This window comes from Bos indicus, chromosome 14, assembly GCF_029378745.1.
Source record: "Bos indicus isolate NIAB-ARS_2022 breed Sahiwal x Tharparkar chromosome 14, NIAB-ARS_B.indTharparkar_mat_pri_1.0, whole genome shotgun sequence".
NCBI classification, from domain to species: Eukaryota; Metazoa; Chordata; class Mammalia; order Artiodactyla; family Bovidae; genus Bos; species Bos indicus.
In genome coordinates this window covers 64895476-64920959 of record NC_091773.1, presented here as the reverse complement: position 1 = coordinate 64920959, position 25484 = coordinate 64895476, and the positions used below count along the sequence as shown (strand labels likewise).

Sequence of the window (25484 nt, the reverse complement as noted above, 5' to 3'; positions counted from 1 at the left end):
TGTTCTCTCAGTACTGTATTACTCTGGTTTTAATATTTATTTTCATTTATATATTGTACTAAATGTTTAGATATCTTCATTAAGTATATGACAGTAGCCCAAACTAAATAATCATCTTTCCCCAAGGATCTCAAGAGTATAAAGCTTGAACATTACAATTCAAGATAAACATTCAGTATTGGGTTGGGATCACTGGAGCAATTTAAGCAGATGTGAAGTAAAGTTAAAGAAGTAAAATAAAGGATAACATACTGTATGGATTAAAAGTAAAGACATAAGAGCTGAAGTCAGACGTTTCTCTTAATGTAGAAAATATCTAGGGTATACATAAGACTACTGGTGTTAAAGTCAGATAAAAGGGAAAGAAAATGTTTAAGTAATTTCGAGAAAAAATGAACACAGGTTCACAAAACCTTACATTAGAAAAATGAAATAGACATTTAAAATCAGATCTGTACCTTCAGAAAATGTGAATATAATTAACAAATGAGAAGATAAACATATATATCTGTTACTTTTATTTCCACATTGTAGCATTTATCATCAATAAATGTTGAATACCTTTTCAATATAGCATATGACAATGAAGATATGAAGAGACAGAAGATCTGCCCTTACTCTTGTAGGGATTATAATCTAATTGAAAAGAGAGGCCATAATTACATATGCAAATTCAGGAGATAGAATAGCTGAATATGTATTAGGATAGACACATTTATATAGGAGAAATCATGTAATTTGGGGAATTATGACATTTAGAAGAGTAAATGGAATTAATTGGCAAAAAAAAGAATAAGTTTGTTACTAAAGCTCTATAATTTCATAGCACTTTCACAGTTAAGGCATTTTCAAGCTTCAGAATTAGGTCTAAATCTCTTACATGAAAAAAAAAAAATGACCAGTGTTCATAAAAGATATCTTCTCTAGGATAACAGGAAGAAAAAGACAAAAAGCAGACTCTGTCATTTGTTTATTTCTGGTGGAGAAAGAGAATGGTAAGCCAAAGAAATCAGTGTACTCATGCCCAGTTCGTTTTTATTTATCCAACTCAAAAGTCAGGGAAATTAGTTTTTAAAATAACACTAATATAATTATAAAAATCAAAGTGAAACCACATTGGGAGAATAACAAACAAAACAATGCATAGTTAGAAGCCAAGGAGAGTCTAAATGATTGAGATCTATGTTGTTTTTGCTCCGAAGTGTTCTGATCGTCTTTGTTTTTTACATCCAGCTCTGTGTCAGGTGTTTCAAGTACATAGCCTCATTAAATCTCATTTTTGCAGTGGGTGGTGGGGAGTATCCCCATGTTATAAGTGTGGAAACTGAGGCCATGAAAAATTAACTGGTCTTGAATCATTAAACTTAAAAATGGAATGGGGAACACATGTATACCTGTGGTGGATTCATTTTGATATTTGGCAAAACTAATACAATTATGTAAAGTTTAAAAATTAAATAAAATTAAAAAAAAAAAAATGGAAGAGCCAGAATTTCATCCCAGGTCTTTCTGACTCCAAAACTTATGTTCTTTACTGTATTTGTAAAACAGTACAGTATTCATATTATAAATGACACATATGAGTGATAGTTAGGAACTCTGTTGAGAAATATGGAAAGAAAATAAAATTACTCTTTGGCTTCAGACTGTTCAATCATGAAATAATGAATCAGACCAAAATGCAAAATCACCTTAAATAAATAAAAGGACTCCCAGACACACAAGACTGTTTGGGTATTACGATATCTAAATAAAGAACCTTTCCTTCATAAGGAGAACTGGTCAGTTCTAGAAGCCTAGGATGGTCATAGAAGCATTTGTTGGAAGAAGCCGTCCTTGTAGCATCCAAAGAAACGGTGCCTAAGTGTCTGGTTCACCTGGTAGCTTAAATCCCCTTTATGGAGATGAATGTAGCAGCTGTCAGATCTCTGGGCCTAACATCCAAATCATCTAACCACCCAAATATCCTTCTAATAGTTTGACTCCTGATGCAGTCTGTCTAAAGAGAGTTTCGTACACTTCTCAGGCCAGCATCAGTATCCAGGCTGTTTGGCAGTGATACATCTCGTGGTAAATTAATATCTTGGCATCTGGTTTATATATCAGTCTCTAGTGAACTTGGTTACATGATTCAGCATTCCTAAATCTAGCCAGTCCTGGGACACCGTGGGCATTTTTTGAGACTGCAAGACCCATGGCCAGGTCGTAAATCATGATGAATCTGTCATGCTAAGTACCCTCCCGTGGCACCTGCCTTCCCAGCACGCTGGCCTCTCCTGGATGACGTCTCTATTGTACAGTGTGTCATAAACCTTTCCAAACAAAACCCCACTCTTAACTACCTTGAAGAGTTGGGAGGAGGAAAGACAATTTATGTTAAGCACCAGGCATGGCTTCCTTGATAGCTTAGTTGGTAAAGAATCCGCCTGCAATGTAGGAAACCCTGGTTCAATCCCTGGGTCAGGAAGATCCCCTGGAGAAGGGATAGGATACCCACTCCAGTATTCTGGCCTGGAGAATTCCATGGACTGTGTAGTCCTGGGGTCGCAAAGAGTCGGACACGGCCGAGCACCTTTCACTCACACACTATGATGTCATACGTAGTTAAAGGCTCAGTAAGTTGTTACAGCACTCAGTAACTGCTGTCACTATGATGTCACCATCCTCATCACTGTCCCCTCAACTGATCAGAGGCCCTCAGCTCTACTGGGACAGACCAAGAAAGCCCTATTTTCTGAGAAAGGCACTTTTCTGGTTATAGTCTGTCATAGTACTTATTGAGAGTGATGGCTCTGCATGTGATTAATGAAATGCTTCCACTGACTGAGAATGGCTGTTAGAGGAGGTGCAACCTTCCCCCAGCTACACCAGCAGTGCCTGCAAGGTAGCAGGTCAGCAGATAGCAGAAAACCCCTGAAGCTGGCCTAGCGAAAAACAGAGGCGACAGCTCGTGTCAAGAGATAGTGGGGGAGGCCTAGAGGCCAAGGGCAAGATGCGTCTGGGCCTTTAGTAAAGGACGGGGCCAAGAATGGAAGACAGGAAATCCAGGGGAGTATTGACCTGCTATATTCCTCTCTCTGCTTCTTTCCTCATATTTGCTTTACTCTTTTTCAGCAGACTAGCTTCTTTTTTCGGAGAAGGCAGTGGCACCCCACTCTAGTACTCTTGCCTGGAAAATCCCATGGACAGAGGAGCCGAGTAGGCTGCAGTCCATGGGGTCGCGAAGAGTTAGACATGACTAAGCAACTTCACTTTCACTTTTCACTTTCATGCATTGGAGAAGGAAATGGCAACCCACTCCAGTGTTCTTGCCTGGAGAATCCGAGGGACAGGGGAGCCTGGTGGGCTGCTGTCCATTGGGTCACACAGAGTCGGACATGACTGAAGTGACTTAGCAGCAGCAGCAGCAGCTTCTTTTTTCCCTGTTTCTCAGGCCACCTGGTAGTCTCCCCACAACTCTCAGGGCTCTCAGAGTCACACCTACAAGTCCAGCCTCTGGTCCAGTTCCACATTCTTGATGGGCCTCGTTTGTCATCAGGCACTCTTGGCCCATTCAGCTAAGGGGTGGAATCAAATTCCCCAACATGGCTGCGAATTAGGGGTCATTTGTGAGCTTTGCAGATACCCGCAGAGGGAGTCATCCTATGTCATAGCTCTAACTGTTCTCATTCGCCACCCTGGCTAGCCTGGCGCAGCTCATGGTCAATACTGGCCTCCTGCTGACGGTTGCTGCTTTCCTGTCTGACCACCTCTGAAGATCTTCACAGTATATTCTGCTCTTGCAAGAGGGAACCCTTTTATATGTGGCCTGTGGTGTTGGAGAAGAGTCGCCACTGCCAGCAGGGTCTCAAGAAAGACTGCCTCACTAAAAGAAATTTACTTCTTTTTGCTATGGTTTCTCCAGCTTTTCCTCTTGCAAATATCTGGCAAAGCTGTTTCTCTCTATACATCACAAGCTTTTTAAATCTTCTCATTTTCCTCCCCAGGTGACTTCCCAAAAGATAGATTAAGCAGGTTTCTATATCTTACAGATACGTAAGAGATATTTTCTTTTCCCCAAGTATCTATCTTGATCAGTGCTTCGTTTTTAAGTGCAATGACTGTGTAACACATTAGCAACTTCACGGATTTCTATAAATACTCTCAGTTCTAGTGATGTATGAGATCTTTACCTATAAAATAATTTTCTGTTTGAGTTTACAATGTGATGCCTAATGTCTGTAGCTTGGTGATTTGTTTGGCTTTTCTAATGACATCTTACTTATTCACAGCTTGAACTGAAGCTTCCTTAAACCTTCTAGTTGTGTGGATTTTATTCTTTTTTTTTAATTACATGCAAAAATGTTCCAAGTCAGAGAGTAATACTCAGTATTACCCAATAAATTAAAAACTAGACTTTTGCTGCTTTAAACTTGACTTTACAAGCTTTCTATGATTCTAAAGCACATGGACCTGATAGGCAAAGGTTATGATATTAGCACATGGTGACACGAGGGGAAAAGAATCCTTCTGAGAGTTACTTGCAATCTAATATGATTTGCCTCTTCCACGCACAACTTAAAAAGAATAAAAGGAAGTGTTCTTGGGTGTTTCTTTTCAACTGTGTTGGGCGGTTCACTTATAGCTGCACATATGTTCCCAGAATCCCGAGCCTTTTTATTTTATAAGCACCTCCTGCCCACTGGCAGCTGTGCTAATGTGTCCCAGAAGGCCTTGCTCCTATCCATCATCTTTAGGAGGGGTGCTCAAAGCCAGATAGGAGATTCATTGTTGCTGAAATACAGAAAAGAAAAAGAAGCCTTGCGGGCTTTGAGGAAGTAAGAGGCAGAGCCAGACTCTTAGAAAATAAAGGAAAGGAAAAAGTCATGCATACTCAGTGGACACAAAAATAAATGGTTTTGAATGATGGGTAACAGTGCTGGATCGACTACTAAGTGTTCTGCATCCAGAAGCCATTGCCTCCTTTTTTGGACAATGAAGGGAACCTAAAATAGAGTATTCCCTGGATACGTTTAAATCATCCTGTCTTCATGGTGTTGTAAAAGTATTTAAAAAAAAAAAAAAAGATCTAGGAATACATTAAAAAGAGCTCCGCTTGAGAACTTTGAGCTTTAATTCGGTAAATACAGATAAAAAGATCTGAGCTAGGGCCATTAAATACGCAGAGGAGGAGAGGGCTCTAGTTCTGCTGTCAAGGCACCTCTAGTCTTTAGAAGGGATAACAAGTACAAAGAATAAGGCAAGACAGAACTGATTTGATATGGGAGACACCTGGAGAACATGGCTTTAAAGCAAGGAGAGTGATGGCAATTGAGAGGATCCTTAAAGGCCAAATAGGATTTCAACATATAAAATGAGGGGAAAGGGTATAGGAAGAAAAGATGAGCCTGAGCAAAATTTCAAAATTGAGTAAAAGAATACAGAATTTAAGCTTGGGGGTTTGCAAATAATCTGGTTTGACCAGCACAAATTATGAAAATAACAGATTAGTGGATAAGGGATAAGCCTTAGACTTGGGTTTTTAGTCTACCACCATTCCATGCAGAGAAAGAAAGTAACACATTTACTGAGCATCTAGTATGTACCAGGCACCAAACTTGTCCTTTTACATGTCATATCTCTTGTATCCTCTCTGTAACCCTGTGTAGTTTGTCCTGTTATCTCTAGAGCTGGGGTTACTTACGTTCTGAGAAGTTACCTAGTCTTTCCAAGATCATAAAGCAAGTAAGGAGGTAAAACAGAGACTCAAATCTAGGTTTTTATTAATCATAACTTCCTCTGTGTTGTACAGCTTGACTACTTTTAGAGTATGGAGTTTGTATTTTGTTTGATGGGCATTGGAAAACCATTGGCAGTCCAGGACCTTAGGTAAATTAAGGTAGAGAGTGGAATGGAGTGAGAAGAGACCAAAAATGAGACCTGGGAATTCTCTGGTAATCCAGTGGTTAGGACTTGGTGCTTTCACTGCCAGGGCCTTTTTACTGCAGAGTTCAATTCCTGGTGGAGGAACTAAGATCCCACAAGCTATGTGGCATAGCCACACACACACACAAAAAATTAATTTTTAAAAAAAGTAGAAGACCTGTTAGGGGTCTCAGAGAAGAGATGGCAAAAGCTGTAACTGGAGGGATAGGGTGTGAGGAGATGGGGGATAATAACTGGTATGGAGAAAAAGAAATGAATGCAGGAGACGTAGAGAAATAATCTGTGTTCTTGACAACCAGTATCGCAATTTAATGAGAGTAAGAGAAGTCATAGCATAGATGTCAGTTAGACTTCAGCTTCATAGGAAATACGATAAGACTATTTACAAAATTTGGGAAATAAGAGGAGTACCTCTCATGCTAGGCACTATTCACCATGCTACTCTGTATGCAGTTTATATCTGCTCCTGAAGTCAACCGCAGAAGTGAGCAGTGTTCTCCCCTTCTTACAGATAGGAAAGTTGAGGATCTGAAAAGTTGAGTTGCTGTAGGCCTCTTCTCCCTGAAAAGCACATGAATGCACGCACGACTTCACATATAGTTTCAAAAAGTTTATGGATGCCTGTAAAATGTATGAGTCTTTGATGAAGAATCCCAACAAGAAATCCTGCCAGAGTTACTGGACCTCTGTGCCCATTAGGATTAGGTTCAGATGTGAGTGATAGAAAGTACAAAACAATAACAGCTTAGGCAAAACCAGCTTCTTTTCCTGTCATACATGAGAATAACCTGAAGGCAGATGGTCTAGGGCTGTACGTGTCTCTACAAAGTCATGAGGGCCCAGATGTCTTCTTGCTTCTGCTGCTCTGCTGTCCCCAGCACTTGCTCTTCCTTCATGGTCCAAGATGGCTGCATGAGCGTGAAGCCTCCTGTCCCCAGTCCAGCCAGAGGAAGAGGAGGGAACCAAAGAGCTGAGAAAAGGCTGTTCCTGGGAAGCCACACCCTGCACGCAGTGCTGCCAGCATCCCAGAGTCCAGAACTGTATATCACATGACTACTCCTAAGGGCTACCTGGGACTCATTTGCTGAGGAGGAGGGGAAGGAGAGAGGTCTTGGGAGACACTGGAAGTGCCTGCTGGCGTCACAGCTGTAACCCCCCCAGGGATCTAGGTCCGTGCTGCCTGCTGTGCTAGCCAGCTTGTGACCTGCTTCTGCCTCTGGCCTGCTTGTGAAACTCATTCATCACTCAGTCTGCGTTGCAGTAAGAGAACTCACTTTCTAGTCCATGAGTGAATAGTTTGCTGAGGCAGAATTTGTGGAGAAAACTTAAAAAGCAAATGAGATTTTTGAAATATATAAATAAGTAGTTGAAATGCTAGCATTCCTTGCGCTTCAAAAGAATAAGAGGTGGAGAAGGAATCTGTCAGTAAGACGTGCTTTTAAAGCAAATGAAAAACATTTGCAAACTGCAAGAATACTGAAGTCATTTTTGTCCTGTCACTTTATTTGGTGGTAGAAATTTTATTAGCCTATTTCTCTTTTCCTATTAAATACTCCTGCATTTAAAAAGGAGGGAGGGGAAGTTTTTTATTTTTTCCTGGAAGCGAAGAACTATGCCTAGCAATCAGCGTGTTTGATGTTTATTGGTCAGTATTAAAAAATGTTTGAGGTATAAAAAAATGAAAGGACAGTAAATATGAGCTGATGGTGTATGATCCTCTTTTTATGAATTATTCTTCCCTAAATAGAAGTACTTCTCCCTATGAGAGTCATAGTAAAAACCATTGTTTAAAAAATTTGAGTTGTTTCCTCACAAACTTTAAACGATACAATAGACCAGTTAGACCTAATTGATATCTATAGGACATTTCATCCCAAAACAATGAATTTCACCTTTTTCTCAAGCGCACATGGAACCTTCTCCAGGATAGATCACATCCTGGGCCATAAAGCTAGCCTTGGTAAATTCAAAAAAATAGAAATCATTCCAAGCATTTTTTCTGACCACAATGCAGTAAGATTAGATCTCAATTACAGGAGAAAAACTATTAAAAATTCCAACATATGGAGGCTGAACAACACACTGCTGAATAACCAACAAATCACAGAAGAAATCAAAAAAGAAATCAAAATTTGCATAGAAACGAATGAAAATGAAAACACAACAACCCAAAACCTGTGGGACACGGTAAAAGCAGTCCTAAGGGGAAAGTTCATAGCAATACAGGCACACCTCAAGAAACAAGAAAAAAGTCAAATAAATAACCTAACTCTACACCTAAAGCAACTAGAAAAGGAAGAAATGAAGAACCCCAGGGTTAGTAGAAGGAAAGAAATCTTAAATATTAGAGCAGAAATAAATGCAAAAGAAACAAAAGAGACCATAGCAAAAATCAACAAAGCCAAAAGCTGGTTCTTTGAAAGGATAAATAAAATTGACAAACCATTAGCCAGACTCATCAAGAAACAAAGGGAGAAAAATCAAATCAACAAAATTAGAAACGAAAATGGAGAGATCACAACAGACAACACAGAAATACAAAGGATCATAAGAGACTACTATCAACAATTATATGCCAATAAAATGGACAACGAGGAAGAAATGGACAAATTCTTAGAAAAGTACCACTTTCCAAAACTGGACCAGGAAGAAATAGAAAACCTTAACAGACCCGTCACAAGCATGGAAATTGAAACTGTAATCAAAAATCTTCCAGCAAACAAAAGCCCAGGTCCAGACGGCTTCACAGCTGAATTCTACCAAAAATTTAGAGAAGAGCTCACACCTATCCTGCTCAAACTCTTCCAGAAAATTGCAGAGGAAGGTAAACTTCCAAACTCATTCTATGAGGCCACCATCACCCTAATACCAAAACCTGACAAAGATGCCACAAAAAAAGAAAACTACAGGCCAATATCACTGATGAACATAGATGCAAAAATCCTTAACAAAATTCTAGCAATCAGAATCCAACAACACATTAAAAAGATCATACACCATGATCAAGTGGGCTTTATCCCAGGGATGCAAGGATTCTTCAATATCTGCAAATCAATCAATGTAATACACCACATTAACAAATTGAAAAATAAAAACCATATGATTATCTCAATAGATGCAGAGAAAGCCTTTGACAAAATTCAACATCCATTTATGATAAAAACTCTCCAGAAAGCAGGAATAGAAGGAACATACCTCAACATAATAAAAGCTATATATGACAAACCCACAGCAAACATTATCCTCAATGGTGAAAAATTGAAAGCATTTCCTCTAAAGTCAGGAACAAGACAAGGGTGCCCACTTTCACCATTACTATTCAACATAGTTTTGGAAGTCTTGGCCACAGCAATCAGAGCAGAAAAAGAAATAAAAGGAATCCAAATTGGAAAAGAAGAAGTAAAAGTCTCACTGTTTGCAGATGACATGATCCTCTACATAGAAAACCCTAAAGATTCCACCAGAAAATTACTAGAAATAATCAATGACAATAGTAAAGTTGCAGGATATAAAATCAACACACAGAAATCCCTTGCATTCCTATACACTAATAATGAGAAAACAGAAAGAGAAATTAAGGAAACAATTCCATTCACCATTGCAACGGAAAGAATAAAATACTTAGGAATATATCTACCTAAAGAAACTAAAGACCTATATATAGAAAACTATAAAACACTGGTGAAAGAAATCAAAGAGGACACTAATAGATGGAGAAATATACCATGTTCATGGATTGGAAGAATCAATATAGTGAAAATGAGTATACTACCCAAAGCAATTTATAGATTCAATGCAATCCCTATCAAGCTACCAACAGTATTCTTCACAGAGCTAGAACAAATAATTTCACAATTTGTATGGAAATACAAAAAACCTCGAATAGCCAAAGCAATCTTGAGAAAGAAGAATGGAACTGGAGGAATCAACCTACCTGACTTCAGGCTCTACTACAAAGCCACAGTTATCAAGACAGTATGGTACTGGCACAAAGACAGAAATATTGATCAATGGAAAAAAATAGAAAGCCCAGAGATAAATCCACGCACATATGGACACCTTATCTTTGACAAAGGAGGCAAGAATATACAATGGATTAAAGACAATCTCTTTAACAAGTGGTGCTGGGAAAACTGGTCAACCACTTGTAAAAGAATGAAACTAGAACACTTTCTAACACCATACACAAAAATAAACTCAAAATGGATTAAAGATCTCAATGTAAGACCAGAAACTATAAAACTCCTAGAGGAGAACATAGGCAAAACACTCTCCGACATACATCACAGCAGGATCCTCTATGACCCACCTCCCAGAATATTGGAAATAAAAGCAAAAATAAACAAATGGGACCTAATTAACCTTAAAAGCTTCTGCACATCAAAGGAAACTATTAGCAAGGTGAAAAGACAGCCTTCAGAATGGGAGAAAATAATAGCAAATGAAGCAACCGACAAACAACTAATCTCAAAAATATACAAGCAACTCCTACAGCTCAACTCCAGAAAAATAAACGACCCAATCAAAAAATGGGCCAAAGAACTAAATAGACATTTCTCCAAAGAAGACATACAGATGGCTAACAAACACATGAAAAGATGCTCAACATCACTCATTATCAGAGAAATGCAAATCAAAACCACTATGAGGTACCATTTCACACCAGTCAGAATGGCTGTGATCCAAAAGTCTACAAATAATAAATGCTGGAGAGGGTGTGGAGAAAAGGGAACCCTCTTACACTGTTGGTGGGAATGCAAACTAGTACAGCCACTATGGAGAACAGTGTGGAGATTCCTTTAAAAACTGGAAATAGAACTGCCTTATGATCCAGCAATCCCACTGCTGGGCATACACACTGAGGAAACCAGAAGGGAAAGAGACACGTGTACCCCAATGTTCATCGCAGCACTGTTTATAATAGCCAGGACATGGAAGCAACCTAGATGTCCATCAGCAGATGAATGGATAAGAAAGCAGTGGTACATATACACAATGGAGTATTACTCAGCCATTAAAAAGAATACATTTGAATCAGTTCTAATGAGGTGGATGAAACTGGAGCCTATTATACAGAGTGAAGTAAGCCAGAAGGAAAAACATAAATACAGTATACTAACGCATATATATGGAATTTAGAAAGATGGTAACAATAACCCGGTGTACGAGACAGCAAAAGAGACACTGATGTATAGAACAGTCTTATGGACTCTGTGGGAGAGGGAGAGGGAGAGGGTGGGAAGATTTGGGAGAATGGCAATGAAACATGTAAAATATCATGTAGGAAACGAGTTGCCAGTCCAGGTTCGATGCACGATGCTGGATGCTTGGGGCTGGTGCACTGGGACGGCCCAGAGGGATGGTATGGGGAGGGAGGAGGGAGGAGGGTTCGGGATGGGGAACACGTATATACCTGTGGTGGATTCATTTTGATATTTGGCAAAACTAATACAATTATGTAAAGTTTAAAAATAAAATAAAATTAGAAAAAACAAAAAAAACAACAACAACAGAAAAAAAAATTTGAGTTGTTTCCTGAAAGCTACAATGTTGAGACAGTAACAAACAGAAAGAGAAAAGTAAGGTCCAAAGAAGTAATATAGCCTAGTTGTTAAGAGCAAAGAGTCTGGGAATTTTCTAATGGTCCAGTGGTTAGGGGGCTTCCCAGGTGACTCAGTGGTAGAGAATCTGTCTGCAAGTGCAGGAGATGCGGGTTTGATCCCTGGGTTGGGAAGATACCCTGGAGAAGAAAATGGCAACCGCTTCCAGTAGCCTTGTCGGGGAAATCTCATGGACAGAGGAGCCTGGTGGGCCACAGTTCATGGGGTTGCAAAGAGTCAAACACAACTTAGTGACTGAGCATGCACACACACACTTACATGCATTTGTTTGTATACACATGCACACATATAATAAAACAAGGGTTAAAGGAAGGATATAATAACTTCTGTAAGATCCCCTGGAGGGGGCTTAGTTGCTCTGCAATGTGTGGAATCGTCCCAGATGAGGAATTGTGAGGAATTGTGTCTCCTGCTTTGGCAGGCAGATTCTTTACTACTGAGCCACCAGGGAAGCCCCTATAGCAACATTTTAAATGTAACATCAAAGTCAAGAATTTTGATTCTCTTAAAGTGTTAGCACTTTTTTTTAGCAACTTATTTGAGATACAATTATTAAACTATTCAATTCATGCATTTAAAGGGAACGGTTCAATGGTTCAGTATTTTCATCAGTTTAGTCGCTTAGTCCTGTCTGACTCTTTGCGACCCCATGGACTGCAGCACACCAGGCTTCCCTGTCTATCACCAACGCCCAGAGTTTACTCAAACTCATGTCCATTGTGTCAGTGATGCCATCCAAACATCTCATCCTCTGTCATCCCCCTCTCCTCCTGCCTTCATTCTTTCCCAGCATCAGGGTCTTTTCCAATGAGTCAGTTCTTCACATCAGGTGCCCAAAGTATTGGAGTTTCAGCTTTAACATCAGTCCTTCCAATGAATATTCAGGGTTGATTTCCTTTAGGATGGACTGGTTGGATCTCCTTGCAGTCCAAGGGACTCTCAAGAGTCTTCTCCAACACCGCAGTTCAAAAGCATCAATTCTTCGGTGCTCAGCTTTCTTCATAATCCAACTCTCACATCCATACATGACTACTGGAAAAACCATAGCTTTGACTAGATGGACCTTTGTTGGCAAAGTAATGTCTCTGCTTTTTAATATGCTGTCTAGGTTTGGCCACCTCATGTGAAGAGTTGACTCATTGGAAAAGACTGTGATGCTGGGAGGGATTGGGGGCAGGAGGAAAAGGGCACAACAGAAGATGAGATGGCTGGATGGCATCACGGACTCGATGGATGTGAGTTTGAGTGAACTCCGGGAGTTGATGATGGACAGGGAGGCCTGGCGTGTTGCGATTCATGGGGTCGCAAAGAGTCAGACACGACTGAGCGACTGAACTGAACTGAACTGAAGGTTGGTCATACCTTTTCTTCCAAGAAGCAAGCATCTTTTAATTTCATGGCTGCAGTCACCACCTGCAGTGATTTGGGAGCCCCCAAAAATAAAGTCTTTTACTGTTTCCATTGTTTCCCCATCTGTTTGCCATGACGTGATAGGACTGGATGTCATGATCTTAGTTTTCTGAGTGTTGAGCTTTAAGCCAACTTTTTCACTCTCCTCTTTCACTTTCATGAAGAGGCTTTTTAGTTCTTCTTTGCTTTCTGCCATAAGGGTGGTGTCATGTGCGTATCTGAGGTTACTGATATTTCTCCAGGCATTCTTGATTCCACCTTGTGCATAATCCAGCCTGAGATTTCGCATGATGTACTCTGCATATAAGTTAAATAAGCAGGGTGACAGTATACAGCCTTCATGTACTCCTTTTCCTATTTGGAACCAGTCTGTTGTTCCATGTCCAGTTCTAACTGTTTCTTCTTGACCTGCATACATATTTTTCAGGAGGCAGATCAGGTGGTCTGGTATTCCCATCCCTTTAAGAATTTTCCACAATTTATTGTGATCCACACAGTCAAAGGCTTTGGCACAGTCAGTAAAGCAAAAGTAGATGATTTTATGGAACTCTCTTGTTTTTTCGATGTTAGCAGTTTTCATGGAGTTGTACAGTTATCTCCACTATTTCAGAATATTTTTATCATCTTGGAAAGAAACCTGGTACCCTTCAGCTGTCATTCTCCAGTCTTCCCTCTCTTCCAGCCCTTGAGTGAAGTTTGCTCAGTTGTATCCAACTCTTTTCGACCCCATGGACTATAGCTTACTACGCTCCTGTGTTCATGGGATTTTCCAGGCAAGAGTACTGGACTGGGTTGCCATTTCCTTCTCCAGAGTATCTTCCCAACCTAGGGATCAAACCCGGGTCTCCCACATTGCAGGCAGACGTTTACTGTAGGCAGACTCTGAACCATCAGAGAAGTCCTTGGCAACCACTAATTTACTTTCTGTCTCTGTATATTACCTGTTCTGGACATTGTAGGTGAATGGGATCATATAGTTTGTGATTTTTTGTGTGTGACTGATTTCTATCATTTAGCATATTGTTTTCATAGTCCACCCATTTAAATCATGAATCAGTGTTTCGTTACTTTTTGTTACCAAATAGTAATATGTTTTGGGGATTTACCACATTTTCCTTACTTACCATTCATCAGTTGTTGAACATTTGGATGTTAGCACCTTTTTTTTTTAAAACCAAAAACCTTTATTGCAGAGGTACAGAAAGGTAATGGCAGAGATATACAGCAATAAATTAGGTGTGGTTGGGAAGGGACAGGAAGATGTGGGCCACACGTCAACAAGAATAGTTGCCATGACATAGGGTCTCTTGTCGATAATTTATACTGTAATGAAAGTGGGGTATTAGCACATTTTGAATTCTTATTCACTTAGTCTCTGTACTGTCCGGTGGACTTGGGGGAAAGGACCAAAAAGTAGTGACAATGATTAGTACTATTTACAGGTTGTTCTTATAAGCGTTATCTCTAAGATTGTACAATCCAAGCTGCATGAAACAAACACATAGGCAACTATCACCCCGTGTTATGCACTAAGTGTTAATGGATGTACAGGGAAGGAAGTTCGTACAGTAGTTGACGAGCTTGAAAAGTAGGCTTAAAGCCAGGTGGTGGAGGATTTTAAAGGCTATGCTGAGACATTTGGGCTTATCCCACAAGCACTTTGTCCTGTGAGGGTAGTCATTAAGGTTATCAAGCTGAGCAACAACCACGGCTGATTACAGAGGGAAAGGCAAGTTAGAGGATACTACAGATGTACCTTGTTTTCACTGTGCTTCACTTTATTGCATATCACAGGTTTGCAGTTTTTATAAACTGAAGGTTTGTAGCAATCCTGCTTCAAGCAAGTTTATCAGCACCACTTTCCAACAGCATTTGCTGACTTTTTGTCTCTGTGTCACTGTGTGGTAATTCTCACAGTATTGCAGACTTTTTCATTACAATTATATTTGTTATGGTGATCTGTGATCTTTGATGTTACTATTGCAAAAAGATTACAACTTATTAAAGGCTTAGATTATGGTTAGCAGTTTTTAGCAATAAAGTGTTTTATAAATGAAGGACTCTTCAGAGCCCCTTGGACAGAAAGGAGATCCAACCAGTCCATCCTAAAGGAAATCAACCCTGAATATTCATTGGAAGGACTGATGATGAAGCTAAAGCTTCAGTGCTTTGGCCACCTGATGCAAAAAGCTTCAGGTTCATTGGACAAGACCCTGATGCTGGGAGAGTGAAGGCAGTAGGAGAGGAGGGTAACAGAGGATGAGATGGTTGGATGCCATCACTGACTCAATGGACATGAGTTTGAGTAAACTCTGGGGGTTGGTGATGGACAGGGAGGCCTGGCATGCTGCGGTTCATGGGGTCACAAAGAGTTGGACACGACTGAGCAACTGAACTGAACTGAACTGAATTCTGTGGAGGAAGCTATTGGTCGGAGGACTTAGAAGTAGAGAGTTTTTGAGTGATAAGTTTCATTCCTTGGAGATAGAAGAAATTAGAGGCAAGGTGTCAGTTTTTCAAGGTTGTAAGATGAAAATGACAAGCCATAAATGAAGGTTTGGTCAGTATCTATATGCTTTTGTGTACTAGCCAACAATCCTTGATAAATATTATTTATCAAAATAAACATGTATCAATTGATACAAGTATCAATATTTGTAGTATTCCAAGGACTAAAAACAAACTTGGAAAAAGACCTTAAGGTTTCAGGATTGGAAAAGGTAGTTTTTTACTTTTTTTCCTCTCATTCATTGTTCATTTATTGTTTTCTTATATAGTGCCAGCCATTGCTAAGAGCATTATATGATTGTTGTTATTTAGTCAGTCATGGCCAACTCTTTGCAACCCCATGGATTGTAGCCCCCCAGGCTACATCCTGTCCATATGATTTTCCCAGCAGGAATACAGGAATGGGTTGCCAGTTCCTTCTCCAGGGGATCCTCCCAACCCATGGATCAAACCCACGTCGCTGCGTCACAGGCAAATTCTTTACCCCTGAGCCATCTGGGAAACCCACCTCACTTAATTCTCACAACATTACAAAAGCTATTATTCATATTTTACTAAGGAAGCTACAGCTCAGAGAGCCATAACCTACTGAAGATAATCTACTAAAAGATGCCCTTTGTGAAACATACTTTTACATGAGATCATTGTTTCTTAAATTTTGGCATCCATGGGATGGTCCAAAGCAGCCTCCTTCAAACACAGACTCTTGAAATTAACTCTTACTTTGTAACCAAATTCTATATTCCACTCTACAGTGCATTTTTATTAGTTTTACTATTATTATAAAAGGATATTCTGTCTGTTTCATTACCTGTACAATTAGTTACTGAGAGAGATCCTCTTACATTTTATAAAACTGAAACCAAAGTATATGTCAGACAGTTTTCTCTATCTTGGTGTCGCAATGTTTTAAAAGCCTAGACTTAATAAGTCACTGCAGATGGCAATTCTTTTTTCACTGCTTTATCATCCATATAATAATGAATCACTGAGAGGGATGCTCAGAATGCTTCCAAAGCAGCCAAGAAATATATCAGTTTTAGCCTTCTATTACAAGGAATTTTGATAAGTGTTTTTTTCTTGATAATAGTTCTTATATATTGGACTAGAGTGGTTACTTTTCCAGTGTGCAAGGGGACAGCCTCTAAATAATAATCATCAAAGGCCTTTTTCAGTGACGAGACAACAATATAGTTGTTCTTTACTTTTGTGGGTCTTGCTATTTATAAACTGAACCAGGATTCTCAAAGGACTCATTTTCACTACAACCAGTTTTCTTAACACAACTCTAAAACTTCATTTCAGTGCAGTGATCTTGAAATATATATATAAAGTTGCATTCACAGTTTTATCTTACATTTGTTGATTGGAAAATATTTAGCCTTAGAAATGTATTTGCTGTATAAGCCAACTTTGAACCATTCTTTGAAAGTTAACAATGATTTCATTAATCTTACCCATATTTTTACTCCCCTATTGTGACATCTCTTTTTTACTCCATGAGGAAAAGTCATTTCCAAACATTGACCAATATCTTTTTCTCTTTAGCTAAGTGTGTGTGAAGTAGCAAGCTTTCAGATTTCAGCAAGCTTCATATGTCATTAAAAATTTGTCTTAAAAAAATGAGTCCTCTGATTATTGAATTTTTTATCGTTTGAAAAATGTTCTGTTGAGCACATTAAGAAAATCCAAAGCTTAACTTTGATGTAATCTCAATGATTATTGTAGTGTATTTTAGCATATTCTTGAAGAATTAGGTTTCTTATAATTTTCTACTGTATATTTGGCTCCATCTAGATATACAACCCTACTTTTTTCCCACAAGTATTACCTTCATCTCTTTAAAATTTATATACTATGTTGAAAATCTCCACTAGATACTTTACCATCAAGTATAAAGTAGACCTTCATAACATACCATATCATTGATATACCAGCGTAGACCAATAAAATAGCCAAATCACTAAAGTCAGTTCTGTCATTTAGTGATAGGATAAAGAACCTCAGTTGATCAGGCAATTTCTCAAGTATATATTGCATACACTAAAATTTATCATTTGATAGTATCTATTGGTGATGGCATTTTTTTAATTGAGGTATAATTTATAGATAACATTAGTTTCAGGTATACAACATAATGCGGTTTCCCAGATGGCTCAGTGGTAAAGAATCTACCTATCAGTGCAGGAGATACAGGTTTGATCCCTGGGTCAGGAAGATCCCCTGGAGGAGGAAATGGAAACCTAGTCTGGTATTCTTGCCTGGAAAAATCCCGTGGATAGAGGAGCTTGGTAGGATGCAGTCCATGGGGTCGCAAAGAATCAGACATAACTGAGCATGCAGGCATGCATACAACATAATGATTAGGTACTTATATATATTTTGCAAAATGTTCCCCAAAATGTCTGGTCAACATCTGTCACCAGACAGTTATAAATTTTTTTTTCTTGTGATAAGAACTAGGATCTCCTTTCTTAGCAACTTTCAGCTATACAATACAGTATCAGTTATAGTCACCCTGCTATACATTACATCCATATGACTTATTTTGTAACTGGAAGTTTGTAACTTTTGACCCCCTTCACTCATTTATTTCCCCAGGACTTCCCTGGTTGCTCAGACAGTAAGGTGTCTGCCCCCAATGTGGGAGACCTGGGTTCGATCCCTGGGTGGGGAAGATCCCGTGGAGAAGGAAATGGCAACCCACTCCAGTACTCTTGCCTGGAAAATTCCATGAACTGAGGCGCTTGATAGGCTGCAGTCCAGAGGGTTGCAAAGAGTGGGACAGGACTGAGCAGCTTCACTTTCACTTTCCCTTTCACTCATTTTCCCCCACCCGTCCGCCCCTGACTCTGACAGCCGCCAGTCTATTCTCTGTATCTGTGTATTTGGTTTTGTGTTTTGGATTTGGGGCTTCCACATATAAGTGAGGTCATACAGTGTTTATATTTCTCTGTCCAACTTATTTCATTTAGCACCAGGGATACTCATGTTGTCACAAATGGCAAGGTTTCCTTCTTATGTAGTAAAGCTGAATAATATTCAACTGTGTATATAGACGCCACATTTTCTTCATCTTTTCATCTATCGATGGACACTTAAGTTGTTTCCATTTCTTGGCTATTATAAATATTGTTGCAGTGAATGTGGGAGTGCATGTATCTTTTTGTTAGTCTTTGAATTTTCTTCAGATAAAATGCTTAGAAATGGAATTGCTGAATCATATGGTAATTTCTGTTTTTAATTTTTTAAGGAACCTCCACACTATTTTCCATAGTGGCTAGACCGATTTGCTTTCCCACCAGCAGTGCCCAGGGGTTCTCTTTTCTTAACAACACTTGCTGTTTCTTATCTTTTTTATAATAACCTCTATTTGCTTTTCCCTGACGATTAGTAATGCTGAGTACCTTGTCATTTGCCTATTGGCGCTCTGTTTGCCTTCTTTGGAAAAAAATGCCTACTTAGACTTTCTGCCCACTTTTTAATCAGAATTTTTTTTTTTTTTTTTTTTTTGCTATTAAGTGGTATGAGTTTTTTGTATATTGTATTTTAGGTATTACCCTCTTGTCAGATACATAATTTGCAAATATCTTCTCTGACGATGGCGCTTTTTTAACTCTTTTTCTCCCCTTTTCTTTTTCTTTTTTTGGATTGAGTACAAATATGGCCTTTTCTGAGATATGTACATGGTTTCATGGGAATTACTTGTTTTATGAGTTCTGCCTTCTAAAATGATTCTTAAATTGATATTGAAGGAAGTTTCAAGCAATATGTAAATTTTTCTTGATTGATACAATATTATTCCTAACAAAGACATCTATTATTATGTAAGTTTTAGGTGAGGGGGAAAAAAATCTGATGATTTCCCTTGAAAAAAGTTCCAAGTTTTCATCATGAAAAATTTTCATACACAAAAGTAAAGAGACTAGTATAACAAACTCTGTGTGTCTTTCACACATCTTTAGTAATTATTGATGTCCTGTTATCCTTGTTACATCTGTTCCTCTCACCACTTTTTGTTGATCCTCATTGTTTTTCTAGAGTATTCCAAAGGAAGTCCCAGACATCCTTTTATTTCACCCATTAATAGTTCAGTAAACATTGCTATGGCTTCCCCAGTGGCTCAGGGGTAAAGAGCCACCTGCAATGCAGGAGACTTAGAGACATGGGTTCAATCCCTGAATCTGGAGGATTCCCTGGAGGAAAAAGTGGCAACCCACTCCATTATTCTTGCCGGGAAAATACCATGGACAGAGGAGCATGAAGGGCTATGGTCCATAGGGTTGCAAAAAATTGGACTTGACTGAGTGACTGAATACACACACATACGTACAAGCATTGCCAACAAGTAAATATTTTTAAACGTAAGTTTAATATCTTTATTACAGCCCACAAAATGAACAAAAATTCCTTACTATCATATAATAGTCTATATTTAATTCTTCCTATTGTCTCAAAAGTACTCTTTTAGAGTTGGTTTGTTTCAGTCAGGAGCACACTGAGGTCCACACGTACACTTGATTAATACGGTTCTTAACTCTCTTTTAGTCTGTAACAGTCCCCTATCTCCTTTTTCTCCCCTATGTCATTTATCTGATGAAGAAATTAGATCATTTGACCTATAGAATTTCCTATATTCTGGCTCACTTTATCCTTATAATGTTGTTTAACATTACCCTCTATCCTCCATATTTTCTGTAATCTAGTAAGTAGTTGTTACGGAAGCTTGATTAGATTTTAGTTGCTTTTTTCTTTCTTGTAGAGAAAGCTTCCAAAGTGACACGGTATTCTTCCTGTTATATCAATGGGAGGCACATGACATCTGCTTATTTCACTCTGAGCGGGATTTGCATGGATCAGGTCGTCATCATCAAGTTCTCCTTTTACACATTGGTTTTAGCATTCATTGATTTGTACAGTTTGTCAGCAAGGTCCTCAATGCACAGAAATTAAAATCAGTGATTTATTTTTCACTAAGAGGGAAGAGGCAGCTTTCATTTACTGAGCAATTTCTATGTGCCAGAAATTTTGCTTGGCAGTTTTCCTACATTCTTTCATTTGTCCTTCCCTAAATTTTGTGCATTCTGTTATCATCATTCTAGTTTAATAGATAAGTGTTTTGTTAGTTGCTCCATTGTGTCCAACTCTTTGCGACCCCATGGACTATATCCCACCAGTCTCCTCTGTCCATGGAATTCTCCAGGCAAGAAATACTGGAGTGAGTTGTCATTCCTTCTCCAGGGGATCTTCTCGATCCAGGGACTGAACCTGAGTCTCCCGCTTTACAGGCAGATTATTTACCATCTAAGCTACTGCAAATAGAGAAATCATATACCTAATAAATGACCTAGTTGAACTCGTTTTAGGAAGAATTTTTACAGAAAAAATTAATTCTTATATATATTAAGAAAATATTAATTCTTATTTACATTAAGAAGTAGATAAGATAGATTAGGACTTCCCTGGTGGCTCAGATGCTAAAGAATCCGCCTGCAATGTGGAAGACCCTGATTCAATCCTTGGGTCAGGAAGATCCCCTGGAGGAGGGCATGACAACCCACTCCAGTATTCTTGCCTGGAGAATCTGCATAGACAGAGGAACCTACTGGGCTTTAATCCATGATGTTGCACAGAGTCAGACACGACTGAAGTGGCTAAGCAGCAGCAAGATAGATTAAATATAAAGACCAAATTGAATGAAAACATCTATAGCATTTGTAGTACTATCAGTAAATGATGTCAGTGTCACATAAGCTAGGTACCTCCTTTGTCCCAGTTATGGTCCATTGGAGTCCAACAAATAATTTATTTCAGTCTTAAATATCCCTTTAATGGACTAAAAATGTAAGCTATATGGTACTTCATTTTATAGAAAGTCCTGATGTCTGCCAAGTAACATTTTTATAAAATGAAAACTATATCATAAAACATTTTCTAATAGTGAAGCATGCAAAGCACTGCAGTGTTGATGAGAGAAATCTTGAAATTTCGTCTACGAGTCTTTAAACATCATTTGTCTTCCTCGTTTGGAGTTAGTCTTGTCCAGAGCAAGTTGATGTCTATATGACCTCCCAAAGTCCTTTCTAGTCCTGTGATTCTCACACTAATGAATTCAAACAGAGAAGGATTATTAGGCCAAAACTCAGAGTATCTTCAGAGCCAGCATGTAGGAAAAGTTACAAAATACAGATGTCTGTCAGGGATGAGGTCCAAAGGGAGAAAGAAGCAGGCCAAGAGTCAGAAATAGATATGTTGTTGTACTCCCCCCACTACACACACACACAAAAAATGTTTTGAATTTGGCCTTTAGCCAAAAGAATTTTTTTTTGATACTTAAATCAAACTATTAGGCCATAATATTCAGTTGAGGTACAATACAGTCCTGTGGTTGAGGATATATAGTTGGGAAAAAATTATAGTTCATTCCATTCAAGGAAATACAGACCAACTCTCAGTTCCTCAGACCTGTGCCAGATTGTACTTTTTAGAGAATCTGTAATCCTGTGTTTCTCCTTCAGGAGTAAAATCATTCCGATGGTCTTTGGAATTAGCAGTATTTGTATATTGAAAATTACAAATGAAAATAAAAATCTTTAAAATATTGTTTAACTATATAACATATGACAGAAATGTTTACGCTGTTTAACCCTGCAAGTAAGCTGTTCTTTATCTTATATGGAAACATTTCTAAAATTACTACCATTTATTTTAATTGTTACTGAATTTTTAAGAAGTGGTTGTATTGGGGAATATAAAAGAATTTGTTCTTTGTGGTTTTTTACTTTTTTGAGAGTGACGTGTTCCAAAAATACTCTTTTCCCTTGGGCAGCAGGGTCAGAGGAAGAGGATTCTGTAGGGAACACCCAAGAAGGTGCTTGGTCATTTTGTGTGGATGGAAAAACTGTTTTGTGGGCACAGCTTATTGCTGGGTTGTTGTTGTTTTTCTTTTTAATCCCACCCATACTATTTGTTCATTTTCTATTTTACATTTTTTTTCTTTCCATGAATCTCAAGAGAAAAATTTGTCCCATAAAGTCTGTGATGTACCCCTAAGCAACAAATTAGGTGTCTGTGGCTTTTATTCTAGTCTATGATGTGTTGTTATGAATGTAACTAAATTGTCTAAAAAGCATTCCCCAAACTCATCTTTTCCACATTACATTCTTTCTACATGATGATTTGCTTAACAGGACATAGGTCACCACCAAATAACGGTGGTCAGTACAGCCAGAAATTCTATCTGCAGATTTATGAAGAAAGAGCCAGTCATTCCAGCCCAGGAAATTTGCCTCTCTGTAGATTTTCTGAGATGATTTTGCAAGACTTAGAAAATTATAGATAACTATGAGAGACTTCTTTGTTCCCTTAGCCACCTGAAACCTGAAAACAAACCAGCTGAACAGAGCTGTGGTTTGATATGTTCAGTTGGTATGTAAATAGACATATTTTCTAACACCCTGTGGCTGTTCTTAATGGTAAATCGGAAAAGTATAAGGTTAAGAGTGATTGGCACTGAACTACTACTGTAAGTCGTCATTTCAGGCAAATTTGACATGACATGAAATAAGGAAAGAATCACAGTCAGTGTCAAAGCCATTCATGTTTCCTTCTAAGGGTATAAATCACCTGTGTGCCTGATTGCTTTCCTTTTGCATGTATGTCACTTTGGGACTGTAGTTTTGAGGTGGCCATTTGCAAGCATGATTGCCCCAGGAAGCTATACAGTTTGCTCATTTTTGCTGCATCAGATTTGAACATACATTTGAAATTCCAAATAGTCTTATGTGTTGTGAACAAAATTTAGCTGTATACCTAATGATAAAAGAAGAATTAATGCTTGCTGATTTTCAAGTTTATATGATTTTCAAGTCAAATCTTACCCATTTTTTAAAAATGATTTCTTCCAATGACCTGTCATCTCTTGTCAACTAGATTTTGTGTATGTTTGAAATATGACAGTTCACATTTTGTTTAATGATATGTGTTTTGTATTCAGTCATAATATTTTGGTAGAGAAGGGTAAAGAAGACTTTAAATGGAATCCTGAAAAGATGAAATATATCTTGTATACAGGTGAATTTTTATTATTTTTATATTTATAGTGACCTTTTATACATTGTTCATTTCTTGACCTCCAGGTGGTATACTCTGTCTCCACCCAGGATGGGAAAGTTGCCCTTCCTTAGGACACCTTGGGCCTGTTTTTATTACTGACTCCTTCCTTCATATTGGGCTTCTTGAGGGCATTTGTATGTTTATCTTTGCTCTCCAGTGCCTAACATAGTACTTAGTGAAAGCTGACTGTGACTGAGTGAAACTTTAAATGAAATAGAGTAAAAAAAAAAAAAAAATAGAGTAAGCTTAGCTTAATGTATTGAGACTGTCTCCTGAAAGGGAATTGCCAAAGTAAGGCCCTGCCTGCATATTTGTTGTAGTCTGGGTTCTGTATGCTGTTGTCATGATTGGTTTGGTAGATCTGTGAAGCCTCCTGAATGAACAGGCTGAAGACAAGGAGACCCTTGTAATATTTCTGCTAAGAGGATTAAACAGAGTATAGAAGCTGGTGAAAGTGTTAGTCACTCATTCATGTCTGACTCTTTGCTACCCCATGGACTGTAGACTGCCAGGCTCTGTCCATTGAATTCTCCAGATAAGAATACTAGAATGGGTAGCCTATCCCTTCTCCAGGGGAACTTCCGAACCCAGGGATTGAACCCAGGTCTCCCAAATTGCAGGCAGATTCTTTACAGCCTAAGCCTGCACAGAAGAGTTAGGGATTTACATAGGTACACAAGCTGGAGTTGTATACACACAGATATACACAGATAACTACAAGAAAAGGTACTGTTGTTAAGTGCCAGTAAGAAGAGTTTAAGTCGTGTGTCTTTGGGGAATTCTGAAGAGAAATCACTTCTAACTTTGATTATTAGAGAAGAGTTTTTTGTTTTGTTTCTCTAGAAAAAAGACAAAAAGTTTTGAAAGATGAATGAGATTTCAAGAAGCTCTGATGGAGACAAACTAATGACAGCTAAGGTGGTATGTGGTATAAAAGTAGGAGGTTAGGTTGAGGAGATAGGAAAGGGCCAGAATTGGAGCATAATTCTTTAGGAATGTTAATGGAATTTGTGCAGAATTTCATTTTCACCACATTGAGATTTCTTTCCTTAGGACATTTAATCCAGAATACCAGAGCTCAACCAAGGTTACTGTTTTGAAAACTGTATTGTACAGCCTGCCCTTTACACAGGGCTTGATTATATACAGGCTTGGTTTTTTAAATTCTTCATACTTTTTCTTCTTTTTTCTTCCAGCTATCTGCCTACAAATAATTCTTCTTCCCATCCTACCTCCATGCAGAGTTAAAATCACGAGTCACTCTTGAATACTTATTAGCAGTTCTATAAAAGATCTGGTGAAAAGATAGCATGGAGTTATGGACTTAAGCTTTGAAAAGATAAACTTTCCCATGGATAAATAGTTAAACCACATTAATTTGGACTGTAAAGATAGATTAAAATTTACCAGCAAAGTATGGAGTAATTCTGTGAAAATTTTTTTCTTAATCATACTTTAAATCATTCTGGCAATAGCGGTACTTAACTATTTATGTATTACTTGTTTGTAAGTTCTGTGAAGTCACGAACCACATCTCTCTTTCTTTCTGGCCATTTGATCCCTGGCTTGCCCTTAACATAGAAACAATACATGTTCGGTGAATAAATTAAGAATCGATCAGTTCAGTTCAGTCGCTCAGCGGTGTCTGACTCTTTGTGACCCCATGAACCGCAGCATACCAGGCCTCCCTGTCCATCACCAACTCCTGGAGTTTACCCACACTCATGTCCATTGTGTCAGTGATGCCATCCAGCTATCTCATTGTCTGTCGTCCCCTTCTCATCCTGCCCCCAGTCCCTCCCAGCATCAGGGTCTTTTCCAATGAATCAGCTCTCTGCATCAGGTGGCCAAAGTATTGGAGTGTCAGCTTCAACATCAGTCCCTCCAGTGAACACCCAGGACTGA

General features: G+C 38.6%; 1 protein-coding gene across 16 annotated transcripts in view; it reads left to right on the top strand.

Annotated features, from left to right (window-relative positions):
- VPS13B (vacuolar protein sorting 13 homolog B) overlaps positions 1–25484 on the top strand; it is an 807303-nt gene that overhangs the window by 649810 nt on the left and 132009 nt on the right. Inside the window, exon 41 of one of the 16 annotated variants that reach the window (XM_070803109.1) lies at positions 12655–13003. The exons of the other annotated variants lie outside the window; for them this stretch is intronic. Within the exon in view, the coding sequence (XP_070659210.1) occupies positions 12655–12681 (27 nt within the window). The 3' untranslated portion in view covers positions 12682–13003. Of the gene's footprint in view, positions 1–12654; positions 13004–25484 lie in introns of those variants that run through there. 16 annotated transcript variants of the gene reach the window in all.